The following is a 21,298-nucleotide window of genomic DNA, read 5'->3' as shown; positions in this document are numbered from 1 at the left end:
TGTATTTTATGGAAATAAAAATGTAATCAACAGAATTACTGAGTATCCATGGGCCTCCCCACCCGTACCTGACTTCATGAAAAAAAATCAATGAGGAAAACTGTAAAGATTTAAATGACAGCTTTTACCACAAATATTCACTAGTTCCTGGAATCCATGATATTAAAAAGATAGCCTTCTACACAAGCACTTGAACTATGCTAAACCACTAGGAGTTGGAGAAAATGGTAGTACTTACAGCAGTGAAGAAGTTTCTTTCTTAATTCTAATGACCAAATTAACAGTGAAACCACCTTACACAAATCTAAGATTCTATGGTACCAGTGTTTCAGCAAATATTTTTCTCTTAATTACCTATGTTGAGCCTCCAATTTCTGCTCAAGTTTTTGCTGACAAAGGACAGCATGCTTCCTCTTTATAGCTTGCTCAAACCCAGGTTTGGCCTGTAAAGCATGGTCATAACAGAGCACTGAGTGGTTATACTCCCCAAGCATCTGAAGAGACAAAAACACACACACACACATATACACACACAGAGGGGAAATAAACATTAGCCATGGCCTGGTTACATCTGTCTAAACCCTGTACTGATTTCTGAGATCATACCTACATCTTATTCTACAGTAAACATTATTGTGACTAGTGGCCACATCCCCTCAATATGAAGGTATGCTATAGGATGGTTTAGCTGGAAGTTACAGCTATTCTTAAGAGGTGTATCTTGAAGAAGTTTAAAATTCCAATCAATTGTTTTTCTTTCTTTTTTATCTCAAGAGACTAGAACAATTATGATACACTATTATACTGGGGCATTTTCTTCCAAATTTCTTCATTTCCATTGTTAAGAACAAAGGAGGAAGGGAAAAAAGTAACATTCTATTAAGAAAATAAAAACAGAAGTAGCAATTGGGATGGCTCATGAAACAAAAAGTAGTATTTACTGCATATATATTCCCCAAAGTGTAATAGCTAGTGAAGAAGTCACTGTCATCCAGAGCTGCGTGGACCACGACAGCAGCATCAGCAGAGAAATGTGCTCTGTGCAGAACATTTGCCAAATTGACCAGTGCAATGTCTTTATTGTGCCTAAAAGAGGAGAGATGTAACTAGATGTTAGGAGAAGCAGGTACTCCATGATTATCTATAACTATTTGACAAGAAAACATAACTTGCATAGTTTATTTATTTATTTATTTAAGACAGAGTCTTACTTTGTAGCCCTTGGTAGAGTGCTGTGGCATCATAGTTCACAGCAACCTCCAACTCCTGGGCATAAGTGATCCTCTTGCCTCAGTCTCCCAAGTAGCTGGGACTACTGGCGCCCACCATAGCACTTGGCTATTTTTAGAGATGGGTTCTTGCTCTGGCTCAGGTTGGTCTTGAGCTCCTGAACTCAGGCAATCCACCTGCCTTGGCCTTCTAGAGTGCTAGGATTATAGGCGTGAGCCACCATGCCTAGCCACATTCAAAGTTACTGTGCTTAGGAAAATAACTCTGCATATACATTCAGGTGGAGAAAATAATCATAATGTTTCATTTTTTAATTATCGATGGCTTTTTTTTTTTTTTTTTTTAGGTAGAGGCTCACTATGTCACCCTTGGTAGAGTGCCATGGCGTCACATCTCGTAGCAACCTCCAACTCTTGGGCTTAAGCGATTCTCTTGCCTCAGCCTCCCGAGTAGCTGAGACTACAGGCGCCTGCCACAATGCCTGGCTATTTTTTGGTTGCAGCTGTCATTGTTGTTTTAACAGGCCAGGGCCAGGCTCGAACTCATCAGCTTTGGTGTATGTGGCTGGTGCCCTACTTACTTGAGCTATGGGCACTGAGCCAATTATTTATGGTTGTTAATATAATAACTCCAAATTTTGCCATAAAAATAAAGACTGGCAGAGATTTTATGATTTTTAAATTTATTTGGGGCTTATATTTGTTTTAAGAAAAAACCTGAATTAATTCCTCTAGTCAAGGTCCTTGTATTCAAGTCTTAAGGGAACCACAGGGCATCTACATTATGGGTGCCAGAAAAATGCATACACATTTTAAGAAAAGAAAAAACTGTATTAGAATTGTTAGTACTCTAGTCACATTTGAGTTCTGTAATCACAAGAGATACAGATAGAATATACAAGATAACACATGTTATCAGCATATATTGATATTGAGTATTATAATTTTAATATAGTTTTTTCCTTAAAATGTGTATTTTTTGGGGTAGCTCTCTACATTCTTTCCTTATTGGAAATAAAAAGTATATTACATAATCATTGCTTTGAACTTTTTGATATCCATGATTTTCTCTGTGATGGAACTAATTTCTTTCAACAAGGATGGAGGACAGTATAATGAAAGTATAATGCAAAGCTGCTTTTATTGTTTTCTTATGTATTGTTTTTTTTAACCAGACCTTAGGAATGTAGAAAGTGATGAAAATCACATCCAGAAGAGGAGAAATCTTACCTGGAAGAGAAATGAAGTGCTCGCATGGCACACTCCACTACCTGATATGGCTCGTTCTTTATTCTCCAGTAAAATGAGGCCATGTTATATAGTACCCATGAGGAAGAGTTCTAGAGATGAAACAAACACAATGAGAATCAAACACAACTCAATATAGTTTCGTTTATTTAGAATGCTCAAAGAGTACCTTCATTTTATTTTTTTATTAAATCAAAGAGTACCTTAATACGCTAGCTCTTCTAAAATTTACGATGAAGAGCAAAACTAGTGAGAGTAATGATAAATCAGAGGACAAAGTACAAATAAACTACAGCTGCCAAAAGAGTCTCCTAATCATCAGCTGAGCATGTGCATTAGGGTATGATCTTCCTATACAGACCATGCAACACCAGACTATCATTCCAAGGTGGAAATAAAAGCTGAAAAACCCACCCAAGTGGCCATAACTTGTTGGGTCCTATTTCAGGACTTCAAAAGTTAAGACCCAATCTATTTAGAAATGCCAGTAGCTCCAATATGAAATTCTTGAAATTAACATTTTACAAAGTCATCTATTTATGTAATATCTGAGTGAACGTACAAACTTCAGCAAATTATAGACTTATGAATTATTATTTGTTAATTTTTCATTTGTGTTTAGAATCTAATTCAAACATTCAAGCTGTTACAAACTGAATTCTGGGCTGGGCATGGTGCTCACTCCTATAATGCTAGCACTCTGGGAGGCAAAAGCAGGACTGCTTGAAGTCAGGAGTTCAAGACCAGTCTGCGTAAGAGCAAGATCCCATGTCTATCACAAATAGAAAAATTAGCCAGGTGTGGTGGCATGTGCCTATAGTCCCAGCTACTCAGGAGGCTGAAACAGAAGGATCGCTTGAGCCCATGAGCTAGGGGTTGTAGTGAGCTATGATAAAAACACTGTACTCTAACAGGGGCAAAAGAGTGAGGCTATGTCTTAAAAAAAGAAAAAACAACCCCCCCCCCCCAAAACCAAACCAAAAAACTCCTAAATTATGGCTGGGTATGGTGTCTCTCACTGGTAATCCTAGCACTTTGGAAGCCAGAGGTGGGAGGATTGCTCGAGTCTAGAAGTTCAAGACCAACCTGGGTGATAGAGACCCTGTCTCTCCAAAAAACAGAAAACTTAGCTGGATGTGGTAGCATGTGCCTGTAGTCCCAGCTACTCAGGAGGCTGAGGCAGGAAGATCACTTGAGCCCAGGAATTGGAGACGACAGTGTGCTATGATGCCACTGCACTCTACTGGGGAACAGAGCAAGATCCTGTCTTAAACAAATAAACTAAATCTTTAGTAAGTAGTAATTAAGTAAAAGATTTAGTCATGTTAAAAAGAAGTGCAGATATGCTTGCTCCTTTTGTGTCTGAGAATTTTTTTTGTCCTCTAACTTATACTGAATTTTAACCATACAAAAGTGAGAACATTAAACCTGACCACATCAAAAACTTGATGTAAATAAGTTTAAACCCAAATAAACTTTTAAATGTCTGCTGGGGAAAAAAATAATAAAGTTTAATATAACCTGGGGGAAATATTTATTTATATGAATGCCAAAGTTTAATATCTTTGATATACAAAGAGTGCATTAAAAAAATGTAACCATATAATTAGCTGGGCACTGTGGCATGTGCCCATAGTCCCAGCTACTTGGGAGACGTAGCCCAGGAGTTTGAGGTTGCAGTGAGGTCTGATCATGCCACTGCACTCTAGCCAGGGTGACAGAGCAACTCTGTCTCTAGAAATCTAAACATAAAGCCAAAAATACAAGAGAAAATGGGCAAAAACCACAGACAATTCAAAAATATGAAATAGCTAAGAAATATGTGTAACTTCACAAGGAAAAAGAAATTAAAAAGATACAAGTTTTTCTTTTACTAACTGGCAAAGGATAAAAGGAATACCAAAATTTATTGTTAGACACACTATATTATATATTACTTATTTTTTCTATGTCATATATTAAATTTAGATATTAAGTGTAGAAATATTAAGTTACTACAGTATTTCTGGAGGATAATTTGGTAACATGTATCTAAAAAGCCTTAAAAATGTGATTGTGTTGACCCCCACAATTCCATCACTAAAAATGTATCTTATGGGAATAATTAAGTTTTAACTAAAAAGATGTGTAAAAACAAAGCTCCAGAAGAATATATTACAGGTTGGGTGTGATGGTTCCTGCCTGTAATCCTAGCACTTTGGGAGGCCAAGACAGTAGGACAGCTTGAGATAAGGAGCTCTCCCCTAGCTGGAGCAAGAGTGAGACCCCTGTCTCTAAAAAAGAGAAAAATTAGCCAGGCGTAGTGGCACATGCTTGAGCCTAGGAGTTTAAGGCTGCAGTGAGCTATGATGACACTACTGTACTATAGCAGGGGCAACAGAGCAAAGCTCTGTCTTAAAAAAAAAAAAAAAAAAAAGGCTTGGAGCCTGTGGCTTAAGTGGCTAAGGCGCCAGCCACATACACCTAAGGTGGCGGGTTCGAATCCAGCCCGGGCTGGCCAAACAACAATGACGGCTGCAACCAAAAAATAGCCAGGCATTGTGGTGGGTGCCTGTGGTCCCAGGCTGAGGCAAGAGACTCCTTGAGCCCAGGAGTTGGAGATTGCTGTGAGCTGTGATGCCACCGCACTCTACCCAGGGGGACAGCCTGAGGCTCTGTCTCCAAAAAAAAAAAAAAAGGAAATTAAAAGAATATATTCAACCTAGGTTCAAAATTATTATTTTTTATTCTTCTTAAATAAATTTTATAGTCTGAATTTTTTATGAGGACCAATTATAATCAAAAATAGTTTACATTTAGTTAAATATGGTTTAAAATAGTTTATTTTTTAAAGTTACTTTTGGCTCGGCGCCTATAGCTCAACCGGCTAAGGCGCCAGCCACGTACACCTAAGGTGGCGGGTTCAAATCCCCAGCCCGGACCCGCCAAAACAACAATGACGGCTGCAACCAAAAAATAGCCAGGCATTGTGGTGGGTGCCTGTGGTCCCAGGCTGAGGCAAGAGACTCCTTGAGCCCAGGAGTTGGAGGTTGCTGTGAGCTGTAATGCCACGGCACTCTACCCAGGGGGACAGCTTGAGGCTCTGTCTCAAAAAAAAAAAAAAATAATAAAGTTACTTTTAAGGTTAAAATAAATACAGTCCTATAATATTCATCCTTAAGTATTCTATCTTCAAAAAATTATGATTTTTGAATGATGCAATTAAAGATTTTAGTACCATATTTAGTACATACTACCTGAACTACCACTTGAAAACTTGGTTAAGGGATAGTACGTTCTTTTACAATTGGCTTGTGACTGAGGTTTTACCCTTAAGAGCCTTTTGAGAAAGTTTTCTTCTTTTTCCCAAATCAACCAATGCTTTAAAGAAAAGTCTTTCCATAAGATTTCTTATAAAGTCTCTTCCAAGTATTATTAGTTCTTTTCGACCAATTTGTCCACCACCAGGTAAGTCAAAAAAAACACACACCAAAAAACTTTACATTTGTAAATGTTTGAATGTTACTGTTAGTTGCTCCCTTCTTCCTTTCAACATCTTTTCTCTTGGTTCTTAAGAATACTACATTCTCCACAACACCTTGCCTGGTCTATTTTGCCTGCTAAATGTGGGAGGACTCCAGGTCTCAAATTGGCTTCTTCTCAAATTTCTCTTTTCCTTCAGATGATATCTAGTCCCCTGGCTTCATACTCCCACTTCTTTTTTTGTTTTAGAGACAGGGTCTCACTCTGTCACCCAGGCTGCACTCCCTATTTAAGTTATTCTCTAACTAGGCAACCAGCTCTAACTTCCCATGCAATTGTAGATGCATTTAGGTATTTCAAATTTAATAGCCCTAACCCTGCTCCTCCTTCGAGTTGCTCAGGTCAATGATTTAGGAGTTATCTTTGATTCTTCTCTTTCTCTCATTCCCCAAGTCTACCTCATCAGCTTCTAAACTCCTAAACATATCCTAGAAAGGGTCAAGTCCCTCCATTTCCATTACTAATCATTTCTAGTCCAAACTATCTTCATCCTTCTCCTGAACTATTCCAAGAGCCTTCTAACTGGTCTATTTCCAGTTTTGTTCCTTTCAGTGACCTATCTGTATAACTATTTGAGTGATCTTTAGGAAAATAATTGATTTTATTGCTTCACTGCTCTCACTTCTCAGTACACTTGGAGTAAGAATCAAAGTCCTCACTCTGGCTTTCTGAGCCCTGTGTTCTCTGGTGCTGGCCTGTTTCTCTGGCTTCCTTCCCTACTATGCTCACCAGCCTCCAGCCAAATTAGCCTGAATTTGGTTACATGCCACAAGGTTAGGAACTCAGTGTTTGCCTCCTCCACCTCCCAAATTCATATGTTGAAGTGTTATGGGGCCTGTGAAGAAAGGATAAACATTAAATGAGGTTATAAGGTTTGGGGCCCAAATTTAAAGGGTCAGTGCCCTCTCTCTCTTCATCCATGCACACAGAAGAGGACATGCGAGGACACAAAGGAAAGTGGTTGTCTGTAAGCCAGGAAGAGAGCCCTCACGAGGAACTGAGTTGCGGGCACCTTGATCTTGGACTTCTCACCCTCCAAATAAATTCCTATTGTTTAAGCCACCAAGTCTGTAGTAGAAACATATATTTGGTCTTTGTCCCCAGTTCCTGACACATTTCCTAAAACCTGAGGTATCACAGGAGTGATAAGAGCGTTTTTTTCCTGCTAATAAGGTGACCGGTAGCTGGTAGCCAACAGATAGCTTCAGGACATGTACTGGTCCCAGAAAAAGCAAGGAATGAGTAGCACGAAACTTTTAGCAACCTCCAACTACCAGTCCCTGCCTCCTGCGAAGGAGAGAGGTGCTAGAGAGTGAGTTAATCACTAACGGCCTATAATGTAATCTATTGTGCTTACATAGTGAGACCTCCATAAAAAAGGACAAAACTAAATGACAAAGAGTTTGGAGAGTTTCTGAGTTGGTGAACACTTCAAGGTGCTAGGAGGAGCTGTGCCTGGGGAGGACACAGCAAATCTGTGAACCTCTCCCCCACACCTTGTCTTATGCATATCTTCTACCTGATTCTCCGTGAATTTGATTTCTTTTTTAATAAATCAATACTAATGGTGCTTTCCTTAGTTTTGTGAGCTGCTCCAGCAAATTCTGGAATTTGAGGAGGGGGTGATAGGAATCCCAACTTTATAGCTGGTTGGTTGGGTGGGCTTGACTTGTAATTGGCCTCTGAAGTCAGGGCAGTCTTCTGGGATGATTTCCTAACATATGGGGTCTGTACTAATTCCAGGGAGTTAAGTCAGAATTGGGAAGGACACATACTTGGCACTGGAAGAATTGGCTGGTGTAAGGAAACCCCACACACATTTGGTGTCAGAAGTGTTTTGAGTAGAAATAGTCTGGAGCAGTATTTTGTTATGGTGGCCTAAGCACACTATATACTGTGTTTCCCTGAAAATAAGACACTGTCTTATTTTTTCTCAAAAAGACACACTAGGTTTATTTTCAGGGGATGTCTTATTTTTATTAAGTATAATGCAACAATGTACATTTATTCAAATACAGTTAAGTCATCTTCTGCTGGAACCTGACAGGGGGAGCTGACTTTGTTGGTGGGGCTGGCGCTAGTGATGCGTGAACTCCTTTCCCCTAGCCGTTCGCATGTGTACAACAGGATGCCTGCGACGACGGTTACCACACATGCACCTGTGCAAGTGCGAACAGCCCGGAGAAAGGAGCTGTGGCAGATAAAAGGTATTCCAGTCTTCCTTACCACCCTGTGCCGAAATGCATGGCATGGCTATGCAGATACACTAGGTCTTATTATTGGGGTAGGGCTTATATTTAACAAATGCATAGAAATCCTGCTAGGGCTTATTTTTTTGGTAGGTCTTATTTTGGGGGTAACACGGCACCACCTGAGCTCATACCGCCTTTAAGGCCTCTGCCTTGGCTTATGATGCTCTTCCCTGATCTTTGAATATTTGTTCCTTCTTGTCATTCAGGTATTAGCTTCAATTTTACCCTTCCAGAGAGGTTAAACTCAACTGCTTAATCTAATGTGGCTACCCAGTTACCCTCTAATTTTCTACAGAACACTTACCACTATGGTCTACTCTCAACTAAACATCCTCTGAAGAATATTGTAAAATCTTGGGCCAGTTTTCCCTTATCAAGTTCTGGAATGGAAATGTTTTACATTATCTTCAGAAAAACAAGATGAAGATGTAACTTAGCTATAAAATAATCATATGATGAATTGAAAGTCAAACTATCTCTTATCTACAAAGTCTTGTTCTGATACACAGAGCTATGTATTTCAACAAAGTGTATATAAATATTGCAATTATACATCTTATTTTACACCACTATAATTCAAGTAGCTTAAAAACTAACCTGCATTTTATGATACTCTTTAAGGCACAGAGAAGAGCAAAAATTGTTTTCTAAATTCCCATGTCATCCTGAATGACAGATGCATTTAAATTCTTGGGTCATGTTACAAATTTTCCTATTTCATTTTTGTAAAGTGGATGTTTTCTTGAAAAAACATTATTGAAGATCTGTTGGGCATGGTGGCTCACACCTGTAATCCTAGTACTTTGGGAGGTCTAGGCAGGAGGATTGCTTGAGGCAGGCCTGAGCAAGAGTGAGACCCCATTTTTACCAAAAATAGAAAAATTTGCTGAAGCGTGGTGGCCTGCCTGTACCTGTAGTCCCAGCCTCTTGGAAGGCTGAGGCAGAAGGATTGCTTGCACTCAGGAGTTTGAGGTTGTAGTGAGATATAATGATGCCAGTACACTCTAGTGACAGAGCAAGACCCGGTCTCAAATAAATAAATAAATAAAATAAAATTACAGAAGATTTTCTTTTGCTGGTGGTGATTCTTTCTCTGGTTCACAGAACAGTGACAATCTATGTGTTTTGTGTAGAACATCACAGACACTAAAACAGTAAATCTTTTCCCATACTACATATATGTAATCTAGCCTATAAGCACTGTTGCTGGTATTAGATTATATTTTTTCATGAATTAGTTTAATTAAACTTTTCGGCATCTCTTCCTGGTAAAGGAGACTAGTCTTTTCATGTTTCTCCCTTAGCATTTATCTACATAATCTACATTAATGTAATCATAATTTTAAATCATCCTCTCCTAGAGTTAATCTTTTCTCTTCTTGGCTGCACACTGGATGAAGAAGAGTTGTCTTGGGCCACACATTAAATAAACAAACACTAATGAAAGCTGAGCAACATAAAAGGTCCATGCATACTTTTCATAATATCCAGCACCACAGATAAACAAAAAAATCCTCACATAATGAGCATGTGGCCCGTAGGCTGCAGGTTGGCCACTCTTGCTAGATAAAAACAAGCTAGGCATGTATTTTGTGAGAGAAAAATATCTTGTGTTTACACAGTGCTTCCTGGCTCTCTAAGTCATTAATGACTTACCTTCTGCAGGCCTTCATGAATGAGGTGACCTATGTCATCTATACTTCTTCCTAACCGTTTAGATAAATATGTGAAGATCGGATCTTCTTTAGGTAACAGAGGTGCAGAAAGATTAACTCTCTCTTGTACACCCTGCAAAGAAGAAAAAGACTGAAAAAACACAGTCAAAGGATATAAGAGATCACAAGTAATTCAGTATCTTGTAGCATTTATTTTCAAGGAACTATAAGAAATAAGACATTTATAAAATTATAAAGTTGTCTGGAAGGAGAGAAGAGAAAAATAGCTTGTATAAGTGAGAGACCAAATGAAAACAAAATGCAAAAACAAAGAAAAAAACCCCCTGAAATTTTCTACTTACTCGTAAGTGCTGAAAAGCATGTATACTATATGGAAGCTCTAGTATTTTAGTACAATCAGGTTGCTCAGGGTCTGGAGGGACAGGAGATTCTGTGTCTATATAATCTTCAGGGCTAAATTCAAGAAGCAAGAAGCGATGAATGAATGAAAGGTGAAAAAAGCAACACTTTAAGAAATGTCAAATTTTTCTCACATTCTCTTAACATCTCAACTTTGCAACCAACATTAGCCAACTTTATACTTTTTCAAATAGCTGCCACGGACAGTTGAACATTTTCAGAGTTCAAATTAAGGGGGTAAATCAAGAACTAGAGGAAAAATAATAAGTAGGTCACAGAACGTTTAAGATTGTGGACTTTAAAAAATTAATATAACTCTGCTGAGTTATTTCTAAAAATGTTAAACCAAATTACACTTGTACTGGCAGCCTCTACACTTACTAGTTATTATTTTTTGATTTCCCCTTCCGGATTTGGTAGATAACAACTAACTGAATGTTTTAATTTGTACCTACTTACGTCATTTATGAGAAATGTTTTTTCCACATGTTTATGAGAAATTTGTAGTTTTTTTCCCTTTACTATGAATTATTTGATTTTCTACTGAGGGGTTATTTTAATAAAATTTCTAAGAATTTTACATGTAGTATGCATTTTGAACTTCTGAATTCCAATAAACTCATCTGTACTTGAAGCTTACTCTTCAAGTAATTATTTCTTAAGAAATAATTGGGAAAAGGTCTGCTTAGAAAAACAAATTTTAAGTTTGTAAAGAGAATCTCTTTACCTGATGTCTTTGCTCTCTAGAGTTATGTATGTGCCATCATACAGATCCAGGTCCCCTAAGGGCACCTTGGCTTTGATGCAGTCTGGATCTTCTTTATTATGTCTCTGCTCCAGTCCTGTGTCTCTGTCCTCATTCTCTTCTATATGAATTTTTTGAGCAACTAATTGTTTCTGTTGAAAAGAAAATAAGAACAGAATGGAGTCTTCTAATATTTTAGACCAAATACCATTGAAGAGAAATAATTCAAGAGTGCTAAAGAGGCCAGAGGATACTCTGGGAAGGAAGACAAGGATTTGAAGAATGCCCGTAGTTAACTTAGTGGACAAATGTAAGCTGCTCTAGAAAAGATATCCATAGACAGAAAGTATGGACAACATGATATTTATCATATTGGCACACAAATGCTTTCATCATAGGATTTCTGAATAGCCATAAGTATTGCCAACTTAACTTCCCTGACACAGAATGGCTCTGCATTAAAATTTTCCTAAATTGCCCAAGCCCATGGGTTTGTTTCAAGACACAGAGCATGATGCTATTGCTGGCTGGATGTTCCAGGTGAACTATTCGCACTTGTAAAATATTTATTTTTTCAAACATACAGAGGAATAACATAAGCATTTGTGTTTCTACCACCTGTATCTATCACATGCTAGCACTTTACCATATTTGCTTCAGTTGTTTTTTTAAAAGGACCAAAATAGAAGTTATGAAAGTTCTTCTTGGATGGTGCCTATGGATCAGTGAGTAGGGCACCAGCTCCATATAATGAGGGTGGCAGGTTCAAACATGGCCCGGCCAAACTGCAACGGAAGTTCTTCTTTACAGCTTCTAAATCCCTCTCTAACTTTCCAAAGTTATCATTATCCTGACTCTGTATTATCATTTCCTTGTATATTAAAAAAAATACTACTGGCTCGACGCCTATAGCTCAACCGGCTAAGGCGCCAGCCACGTACACCTAAGGTGGCGGGTTCGAATCCCCAGCCCGGACCCGCCAAACAACAATGACGGCTGCAACCAAAAAATAGCCGGGCGTTGTGGCGGGCGCCTGTGGTCCCAGCTACTTGGGAGGCGGAGGCAGGAGACTCGCTTGAGCCCAGGAGCTGGAGGTTGCTGTGAGCTGTAATGCCACGGCACTCTGCCCAGGGGGACAGCTTGAGGCTCTGTCTCAAAAAAAAAAAAAAAAAAAAAATACTACTATTACTCTATCTTAAAATACTATTTTAAGGCCAGGTGCAACAGCTCATGCCTATAATCATAGCACTCTGAGAAGCCAAGGCCTGAGAAATGCTTCAGGCCAGGAGTTCAAGATCAGCCTGAGCAAGAGCCAGATCCCATCTCTACAGAAAATAGAGAAAAACTGGGCATACTGGTGCATGCCCATAGTCCCAAGGCAGGGGGATCCCTTGAGCCTGGGAATTGAGGTTGCAGTGAGTTATGATCATGCCACTGCATTCTATCCCATTCTATCTCAAAAAAATTTTACCCAAATTCTTTTCTAAGAATATCATCAAAGATTATAATTGTTCACAGTTAATGAAAAACTTAAACATAAAAACTTTGTTCAAAGATAAGTGAGTTAAGTGCCAGGCATATACCCAACCTAGGGTAGTCTGTTTCTCTTACTCTTGCTCAAATATCACTTTCATAAGATGATTAAAAAAAAACACGATCTGAAGGTAGTATAGTAGAAATAATGAATTGGCTTAAGAAATAATACACTTTAGCTTTTCTCTGAACAAAACAGCACCGTGAAATACAGTAAGTTTCAACTCCATTTTATGTGTTCAGTTGCCTCACCTCCAATTCTTTGAGGTAGTTAACTGTTGTTTCTTGTCTCATTAATATGACTAGGTCATGAGGATGCTTCAAGTTCATTGGTGAATCCACCTGCAAGCAAGTGACAAATAAATAAAGCTCTTATGTATTTAATGTTTGTTTGGATTAATAAAGTCTCTTTTAACATGTCCTAAATTATTGTTCAATCCCTACAAGGTCAGAGTTAGCTGCTTAGTAAAACTCAAGGGGTATTTCAAAATGATCATGTGTAAATTTTAGCAAAAAAAAAACCCCGCCAAGTTCAATAGCTTTTATAGCTATTGAACCTCAACTTGTAAGCACAAATATTTGAAGTAAATATTCTGATTTGGCAGGTTGATAAGAAATACACTACAAAGTGACTGTAATTAACAGTAAATTAGGATATACTTTAAAATAACTAAGAGAGAATTGGAATGTTCCTAACACAAAGAAATGTTAAATGTGTGAAGTGATATCCCAATTACCCTGATTTTATTAATTCACATCATATGCCTATATCAAAGCATCATATGTACTCTACAAAGATACACAACTATTATGCACCTGAATTTTAAAAAATTTTAAAGAACTTGTTTAATAGCACCCATGATAACTATCAAAAAATCCAAGAAGAGAAATATTTGGCAAAGAATGATAAAATAACTTCCTTAAAAGTGTAATAAAAAAAGGGACTTGTCTTGTTTTGATAGCACATTCATACTTGAATAGGTTTGGAAACAATAAAAAGAACATATTAAAACCATCTATTTTGAAGACTATTTGTAGAAACCATAAATCAAAGATAATATAACCTTGAGACAGCTCATGTCTCTGGATCAATAGATCAAGCAACTATGTTGTTGAAGATGCAGGAAAAATAAATGCTCATAAACCGGTAGCAGGCTTATAAAGTTTTGTTCTCATTGTGCGGAGTGTCATTTGAAAACATATATGTTAAACGTGTATAACTTTTGACTTAGCAAAACAAACTCTAGGAAACTATCCTATAGACATTAGCAGAGAGTGCCAAAAAAAAAAAAGAAAAAGAAAAAGACGAATATACATTTTAAGAAATGAAAAACCTGTCTCAAAGTCAGTACTTAAGTTGTGTTTGACTTCTGCAATTACAAGGGATGTTTAGTGTAACCTGTCTTCATCTTTTGTTACTGGTATATAGTGAATATTACAATTTTACTGCAATTTTCTTTATCTTTCTTTCTTTCTTTTTTTTTTTTTTTTGAGACAGTCTCTCTCACTTGTCACCCTCGATACAGTGCCCTGGCATCGCAGCTCACAGCAACCTCAAATTCTAGGGCTCAAGCAATTGTCTTGTCTCAGTCTCCCAAGTAGTTGGGACTACAGGTGCCTACCATAACGTCTGGCTATTTTTAGAGATGGGGTCTCCATCTTGCTCAGGCTGGTCTTGAACCTGTGAGCTCAGGCAATCCACCCGCCTAGGCCTCCCAGAGACTGTGCCTGGCCAGATTTTTCCTTTCTTACAATGTATACACATTTTGGCACCCTCTGTATACATACACACACACACACTTACAAGTATGTTCGCGACAACATTTTCAGTTACAAAACAAAACAAAATACTTAAGTCTATCAGTAAAGGAATTTTCCATTCCTTTCCATTCCATCCCACTGTCCAATGAAATGGGACACAAGAGAAAATGTAAAAGCTATAAAACCAGTGACCAGAGTGTAAAAGAGCTTTATAGAAAGTTGGCTTTGTAGGCTGGGCGGGGTGGCTCACGCCTGTAATCTTAGCACTCTGGGAGGCCGATGCATGTGGATTGCTTGAGCTCAGGAGTTCGAGACCAGCCTGAGCAAGAGTGAGACCTCCATCTCTACTAAAAATAGAAAAACTGAGCTAAGAGGATCACTTGAGCCCAAGAGTTGAAGGTTGCTGTGAGTTATGACACCACAGCACTCTAGCCAGGGGGACAGCTTGAGACTCTGTCTCAAAAAACAAAACAAAACAAAACAAACAAAAAAGAAAGTTGGCTTTGTCCAGCCTTTACCACATAGGTAGCTATTTAGTATATAATTCTGTGTTTTTAAACGAGGTTTATAGAAAAACATTGGGGTAGGAAAAACAAATGCAGAAGCATGACATTTCCACTCCAAAATACCTAACCAGTCTGTTTGCAAGAGTGAAAGAATACGATAAATGAAGATTTACACAGATAATTATTTAAAGCATACTCTTAGTTTTAGATTAAAAAGTTTCTAGATATCCAGGATTTTATCATATTTGGATAGCTAGCATGGGTCCGATCAACACTCAGTTGTGAGGAAGTACCTTTCATTTCCCTGAAGCTTTTAGTTCAGCAAAGATACAGCAGCTAGAGAAGGTATAAAAATAATATTAATAGAAGGGAGTCCCTGACAGCTGTCTTTTTCTTTTTGAGGTGACAGCAAATGGCATGGATTTTTGCCAGATAAAGTTGGCTTGCAGAAGACTTACAGCCTGAGATATATTTTTATTGAGGTATTTTCAAGTTCTTGAATTTTAAGATGGTATGAAAATTATCTTTGGCAAATGCCAATGTGATTTTTTTTCTTCTCAAATATCTATTCTCCTTATACAATTAAGAAAGAGGGTATATTTGACAACCTTGTTGTAACAACAACTCTGTAAGAGTTACATTTAGCATAACATTGCAGTCAGTGACAGACAACAAATACAATGGTGGCTCCATAAGATTATAATACTGTATTTTGATTTTGATTGTGCCTTTTCTACGTTTAGACACACAAACACCGCTGTGTTATAACTGCCTATGGTATTCAGTCAGTACAGTAACACGTGTACAGGTTTATAGCCTAGGTGTGTAGTACGCTATATCCTCTAGGTTTGTGTAAGTTCAGGCTATGTTGTCTGTGCAAGAATGAAACTGTCTAATGATAGATTTCTCAGAACCTATCCTCCTAGGTAAGCAACACTTGACAGTATTACCACATCCATTCAACCAATAAATGTTTATTAAGCTTCTCCAAGCCAGGACCATTATTAGTATTTTGAGGCAATGTACTCCTATGCCATATACAATTGTGTGAAGGAATGGCAATATGCCTTTAAATTCTTTACCATTTAGAAAAGGTGCTATAAGCCAAGGAACAAAATGTGACAGGAATTAGAGCCAGGTAGGTTAAAAAGGACATAATGCACACACAAAGTCTTTAAGCACTTCATTGCTTTTTTACAAGCAACCTTAGCAACTTCCATTGCTGCACAGCACAACAGACAATGCTCATAACAGGCTTGGTGGCTGTAGCATAGGGGTTATGGCACTAGCCACATACACCAAGGATGGCGGGTTGGAATCCAACTCGGGCCAGCTAAACAATAATGACAACTGCAACCAAAAAAATAGCTGGGCATTATGGCAGGCACCTGTAGTCCCAGCTACTTGGGAGGCTGAGGCAAGAGAATCGTGTAAGCCCAGGAGTTGGAGATTGCTGTGAGCTGTGATGCCACAGCACTCTACCCAGGGTGACAGCTTGAGACTTTGTCTCAAAAAAAAAACCCAAAAAACAAAAAACAAACAAAAAAAATGCTCATAATCACTTGGACCATAAATAAAAAGTAGAGTTATTTTTATTTACTTTACTTAAGAAAGTAACTATAAAATATATTTTAGAGCAAAATTTAAACCTGGGAAAACCTGAGCAAGTATTGAGGAATTAGGCTACGTGGAATTCTATTATTTGGAATGATTTATTCTTTAAGAGTTCCAGATAAACAAAGTTTCTATAATCACTTATTTTAATAAAGAAAATAATGGGCTGGGTGTGGTGGTTCACACCTGTAATCCCAGCAGTTTGGGACACTAAAGTGAAGGGTTCTCTTGGGACCAGGAGTTCAAGACCAGCCTGGTCAATAAAGCAAGATCTTGCCCTCACCAAAAACAGAAGTCAACCCTCCCCTGCAAAAAAAAACCTGATTAGCTGGGCCTGGGGCTACATGCCTAAAGTCCTAGATACCTAGGAGGCTGAGGTGGGAGGCTAGTTTTGCTTGAGCCCACAAGTTTGAAATTGCAGTGGGCTATGACTAGTCACTGCACTCTAGCCAGGTGAGAGAGAAATCTCGATCCTGTCTCTAAAATAAAAAGAAAGAAAAGAAAACAAGACGACAAACCATATATGACAATTTGATTTATTTTCCCTCTGAATATATATGTTGCAATCCCTAATCCAGAAACCTGAAATCGGAAATGTTCCAAAATTGTGAATTTTTTTTTTTGCAGTTTTTGACTGGGGCTGGGTTTGAACCCACCACCTCTGGCATATGGGGCTGGCGCCCTATTCTTTTGAGCCACAGGTGCCGCCCAAAATCCTAAAGTTTTTGAGTGCCAACATGACATACACAGAAATGCTCACTGGAGAACTTTAGACTTTTGGATTAGAGATACTCAACCTGTACACATGTCCAATTATATATAATAGCAGTAAATATTTTACTTGTAACAAGTTTATTTACATATATTTCATTTGTTACTTTAATTAACCAATTAACCAAGATATTGCTAATATCTACATGTATATCTCTAATCTGGAGCCCTATCTCAACAAATTCAGCAAATTCACATGGCAACAGATGAAAATACCACTATATGATGGTAATTATTTCACTGCCAAGTCAGATAAAGGGTGAACATTTAAACTTAAAATAACCAATCATAGGTATAAACATTTTTGATGTTCTATAAAACCAAATTTGAATCAATCACTTTTCTTTCTTTTCTTTTCTTTTTCTGAGATGAGAGTCTCACTCTATTGCCCTGGGTAGCTCACAGCAACCTCAAACTCTTATGCTCAAATAATCCCCTTGCCTCAGCCTCCTGAGTAGTTAGGACTACAGATGCCAACCAGAACGCTAGTTTCCCTATTTTTTATTTATTTCTTTTGGAGACAGAGTCTCACTATGTCTCCCTTGGTAGGGTGCTGTGGTGTCACAGCTCACAGCAACCTCCAACTCTTGGGCTTAAGCCATTCTCTTGCCTCAGCCTCCCAAGTAGTTGGGACTACTGGCACCCACTACAATGCCTGGCTATTTTTTTGTTGCAGTTGTCATTGTTGTTTAGCTGGCCTGGGCTGGTTTCAAACCCAGCCTCGGTGTATGTGGCTGGCACCGTAACTATTGTGCTATGGGTGCCGGGGTCTCACTCTTGCTCAGGCTGGTCTTGAACTCCTGAGCTCAAGCAATCCACCCACCTTGGCCTCCCAAAGTGCTAAGATTATAGGTGTGAGACATTGTGCCAGCTTCAATTACTTTTTAACAGTCCTTTATGACCTTTATGACAGAAAAATGGAACATTTCTACTGTAGCATTAATTCAATCCCTCATGCAACTTACTCTACATACACACTGAACATACTTACACGTTATTTTTTTTTATGGTATTCACCTGAATATACGAAGGAACACGACATGGGAAATTTACTCTTCTCCCAACAGTAGACTGAAATCTTAATACAGGGTGGACATAAAAGTTCATGTGCAATTTAAAATAGTTTAACACAGTAAACAGCACACAAACTTTATGTCCATCCTGTATTATGCAAGTTGCATGCTTCTGCTACAAGATGGGGATTATAGATTCTGGAGAGCCAAAACTAGAAATACCCACTGAGAGGAGCCATTTCAGATTTTACATAAAAGTAAAATCTTGGTGGTTTGGAAGAGTTTATGTTTCTTTCACACTATGTTAATATTTAAATCATCTAAAATAAGATGAATAAGAGAATAAAATTGTTTTCCCCCTAGTTTTCTAACTTAAGGGAAAATTTTTAAAAACGTTTATGGTATAAGATTTCATTCATTATACTTTGAGCAAAGGCCAAATGACTTAGCTTCAGTGATACTTCTTTTGTGAAGCCATCTTTCTCTTGCGCTCCCCTAGTACTTTACATACACTTCTGTAACAGTATTTATCATACTGTTTTATATGTCCGTCTCTCCAAAAGATTTTTCATGTATTCCTCTTTCCACCCTTGGTCTGTAACATGTTCTGGGTACATCTCAGGCACTTAACATACTATTGATTAACGATGGTGTCCGACGCCACATTTGTGTAACCCTCCATGTCCACCTCCTAAGGCATTATTATTCACTGATGACTACCTGAAAAGGAGGTAAAGGGGCTAAGGCACAGGGATCAGAAACAACATATGTCTTTGATCAGCCTGTGATGAGCTATGTGATTTTTTTTTTTTTTTGAGACAGAGCCTCAAGCTGTCTCCCTGGGTAGAGTGCCATGGCTTCACTGCTCACAGCAACCTCCAAATCCTGGGCTCAAGCGAGTCTCCTGTCTCAGCCTCCCAAGTAGCTGGCTGGGACCACAGGTGCCCACCACAACGCCCGGCTATTTTTGGGTTGCAGCCATTATTGTTGTTTGGTGGGCCAGGCTGGATTTGAACCTGCCACCTTAGGTGTACGTGGCTGGCGCCTTAGTTGCTTGAGCCACAGGCGCCAAGCCGAGCTATGTGATTTTTAAACAAATCAGCTTTCCTGCCTGGGCCTTTTCTTCACCTATAAACTGAGGGGATCCAACCAAATGACTTCTAAAGTTCCTTTTAATTTTCAAATCCTACCTCTATAAAAGACTGATTTTTTTTGAGATAGGGTATTGCTCTGTTGTTCATGCTGGTGTGCAGTGGCACCATCATAGCACACTGTAGCCTTGAACTCTTGTGCTCAAGTGATCCTCCTGCCTCAGCCTCCCACGTAGACTACAGGCACGTACTACTATGCCCAAGTAATTTTTAATTTTTTAATTTTTTGTAGAAACAAAATCTCTGTCACCTATTCTCTTTCTCGGCTATATGTTGCTTAGGCATTTGGGGGGGGGGTTTGGTAAGAGACAGAGTCTCACTCTATTGTCCAGGCTGGGGTGCAGTAACACGATCATAGCTCACTGTAGCCTGAAATTCTTAGGCTCAAGTGATCCTACTGACTCACCCCACCACCACCCCCAAAGTATCAAAGACTATAGCCACATGCCACCAGGCTCAGTTATTATCTTTTTTCATGGAGACAGGGTTTCCCTATATTGCCCCAGCTGGTCTCAAGCAATTCTTTCACCTTGACCTCCCCAAGTGCTTGGATTATAGGAATGAGCCCAGCCCTCTATAGAAGAGTTAACACTACCATAAAAGTATCACATTTTTACTAGCATGACCTATACCCCTGAAGTAATCTGATATTCAAATAAGTGAAATAATTCTTTCAATTGGCCCATAAATTCTTATTGGCTCTGGGTAGGAACAATTTCTAAAACTGCATTAAAGCTTCTTTTAAACTTTCAATTTATCAAATTAAAACAAGGCTCTAGTTAGCAATGGCTATTTTTTGTTATATCATAGGCAGAAGGAATCCTCTTTGTTCTTAGGCTACTTAGTTCCAACAAAGTTTAGCTTAAAAAAATCCTTTTTCTGATTATAAGCTAAATATATGTTACTGTAAAAACACACAATACTGTAGATGATATCAAGAAGAAAATACAAATTACTTGAAATTTCACCCTCAAGAGATATCTGCTGTGACCTATTATCTTGTCACTATTCCACCCACTGTGACAGAGCAAGGATCTGTCTCTAACAAACAAACCCCCAAATTCAAGCTTTTTGTAAAATATCAAATCATCACAAATTAAAAATAAACTTTAAATAAATGAAAATACTTAATCTTGACCATTGTATATGCCTTTTCACGGTCTCTTATCCCCTACTTTCTAAAGTTTTACCCTCAATTAGATTTTGTCCTTTCGTTTTGACAGTGCCTAGAAAACAGTATTATAAGGTGCTTAAAGTCACATAAAATAATCTGGGCATGTGAAGTATACCGTATCCATTACCTAGATTTGATTTACAGTGTCACATTTTCCTAAGTGATAAACAAGTTAGTAATCATTTTCAAAATGAACAAATTTTTATAAAAGTGCTATCAGTCTACATTTTCTAATTTATGTCACCAAGAAATATACAAATAACACAATGAATAAAGTAGAAAATTTGCAACTTTACAAGGAAAGAAAACAAAACACTGGGTCAGGACACAAGAGTTGTGAGTTAGGCTGGGCGCAGTGGCTCACACCTGTAATCTAGCACTCTGGGAGGCCGAGGGAGGTGGATTGCTTGAACTCATGAGTTCCAGACCAGCCTGAGCAAAAGTGAGACCTTGTCTCTATTAAAAATAGAAAAACGGCAGGCAGTGCCTGTGGCTCAATGGGTAGGGCACCAGCCCCATATACCCAGGGTGATGGGTTCAAACCCAGCCCTGGCCAAAGTGCACCTGTGATCCCAGCTACTCAGGAGGCTGAGGCAAGAGAATCACCTATGCCCAGGAGTTAGAGGTTGCCGTGACATGTGTGATGCCACGGCACTCTACTGAGGGCAATAAAGTGAGACTGTCTCTACCAAAAAAAAAAAAAA

General features: G+C 38.5%; 1 protein-coding gene across 2 annotated transcripts in view; it reads right to left on the bottom strand.

Moving 5' to 3' along the window:
* Positions 1-21,298, bottom strand: part of TTC17 (tetratricopeptide repeat domain 17) — a 127,477-nt gene that overhangs the window by 95,225 nt on the left and 10,954 nt on the right. Inside the window, exons 2-8 of one of the 2 annotated variants that reach the window (XM_003781242.3) lie at positions 12,857-12,946; positions 11,054-11,223; positions 10,269-10,380; positions 9,908-10,039; positions 2,460-2,569; positions 942-1,086; positions 355-494 (exon numbers count right to left, since the gene is read on the bottom strand). In XM_003781242.3, coding sequence (XP_003781290.1) covers positions 355-494; positions 942-1,086; positions 2,460-2,569; positions 9,908-10,039; positions 10,269-10,380; positions 11,054-11,223; positions 12,857-12,946 — 899 coding nt within the window. The remainder of the gene's footprint in view (positions 1-354; positions 495-941; positions 1,087-2,459; positions 2,570-9,907; positions 10,040-10,268; positions 10,381-11,053; positions 11,224-12,856; positions 12,947-21,298) is intronic. The other variant, XM_023509362.1, reaches the window with a different exon arrangement.

Source organism: Otolemur garnettii, unplaced genomic scaffold (genome assembly GCF_000181295.1).
Source record: "Otolemur garnettii isolate 467f Iridium unplaced genomic scaffold, OtoGar3 scaffold00001, whole genome shotgun sequence".
NCBI lineage: Eukaryota > Metazoa > Chordata > Mammalia > Primates > Galagidae > Otolemur > Otolemur garnettii.
The sequence above is the reverse complement of the archived record's forward strand: the minus strand, read 5'-3'. Positions and strand labels throughout refer to the sequence as shown.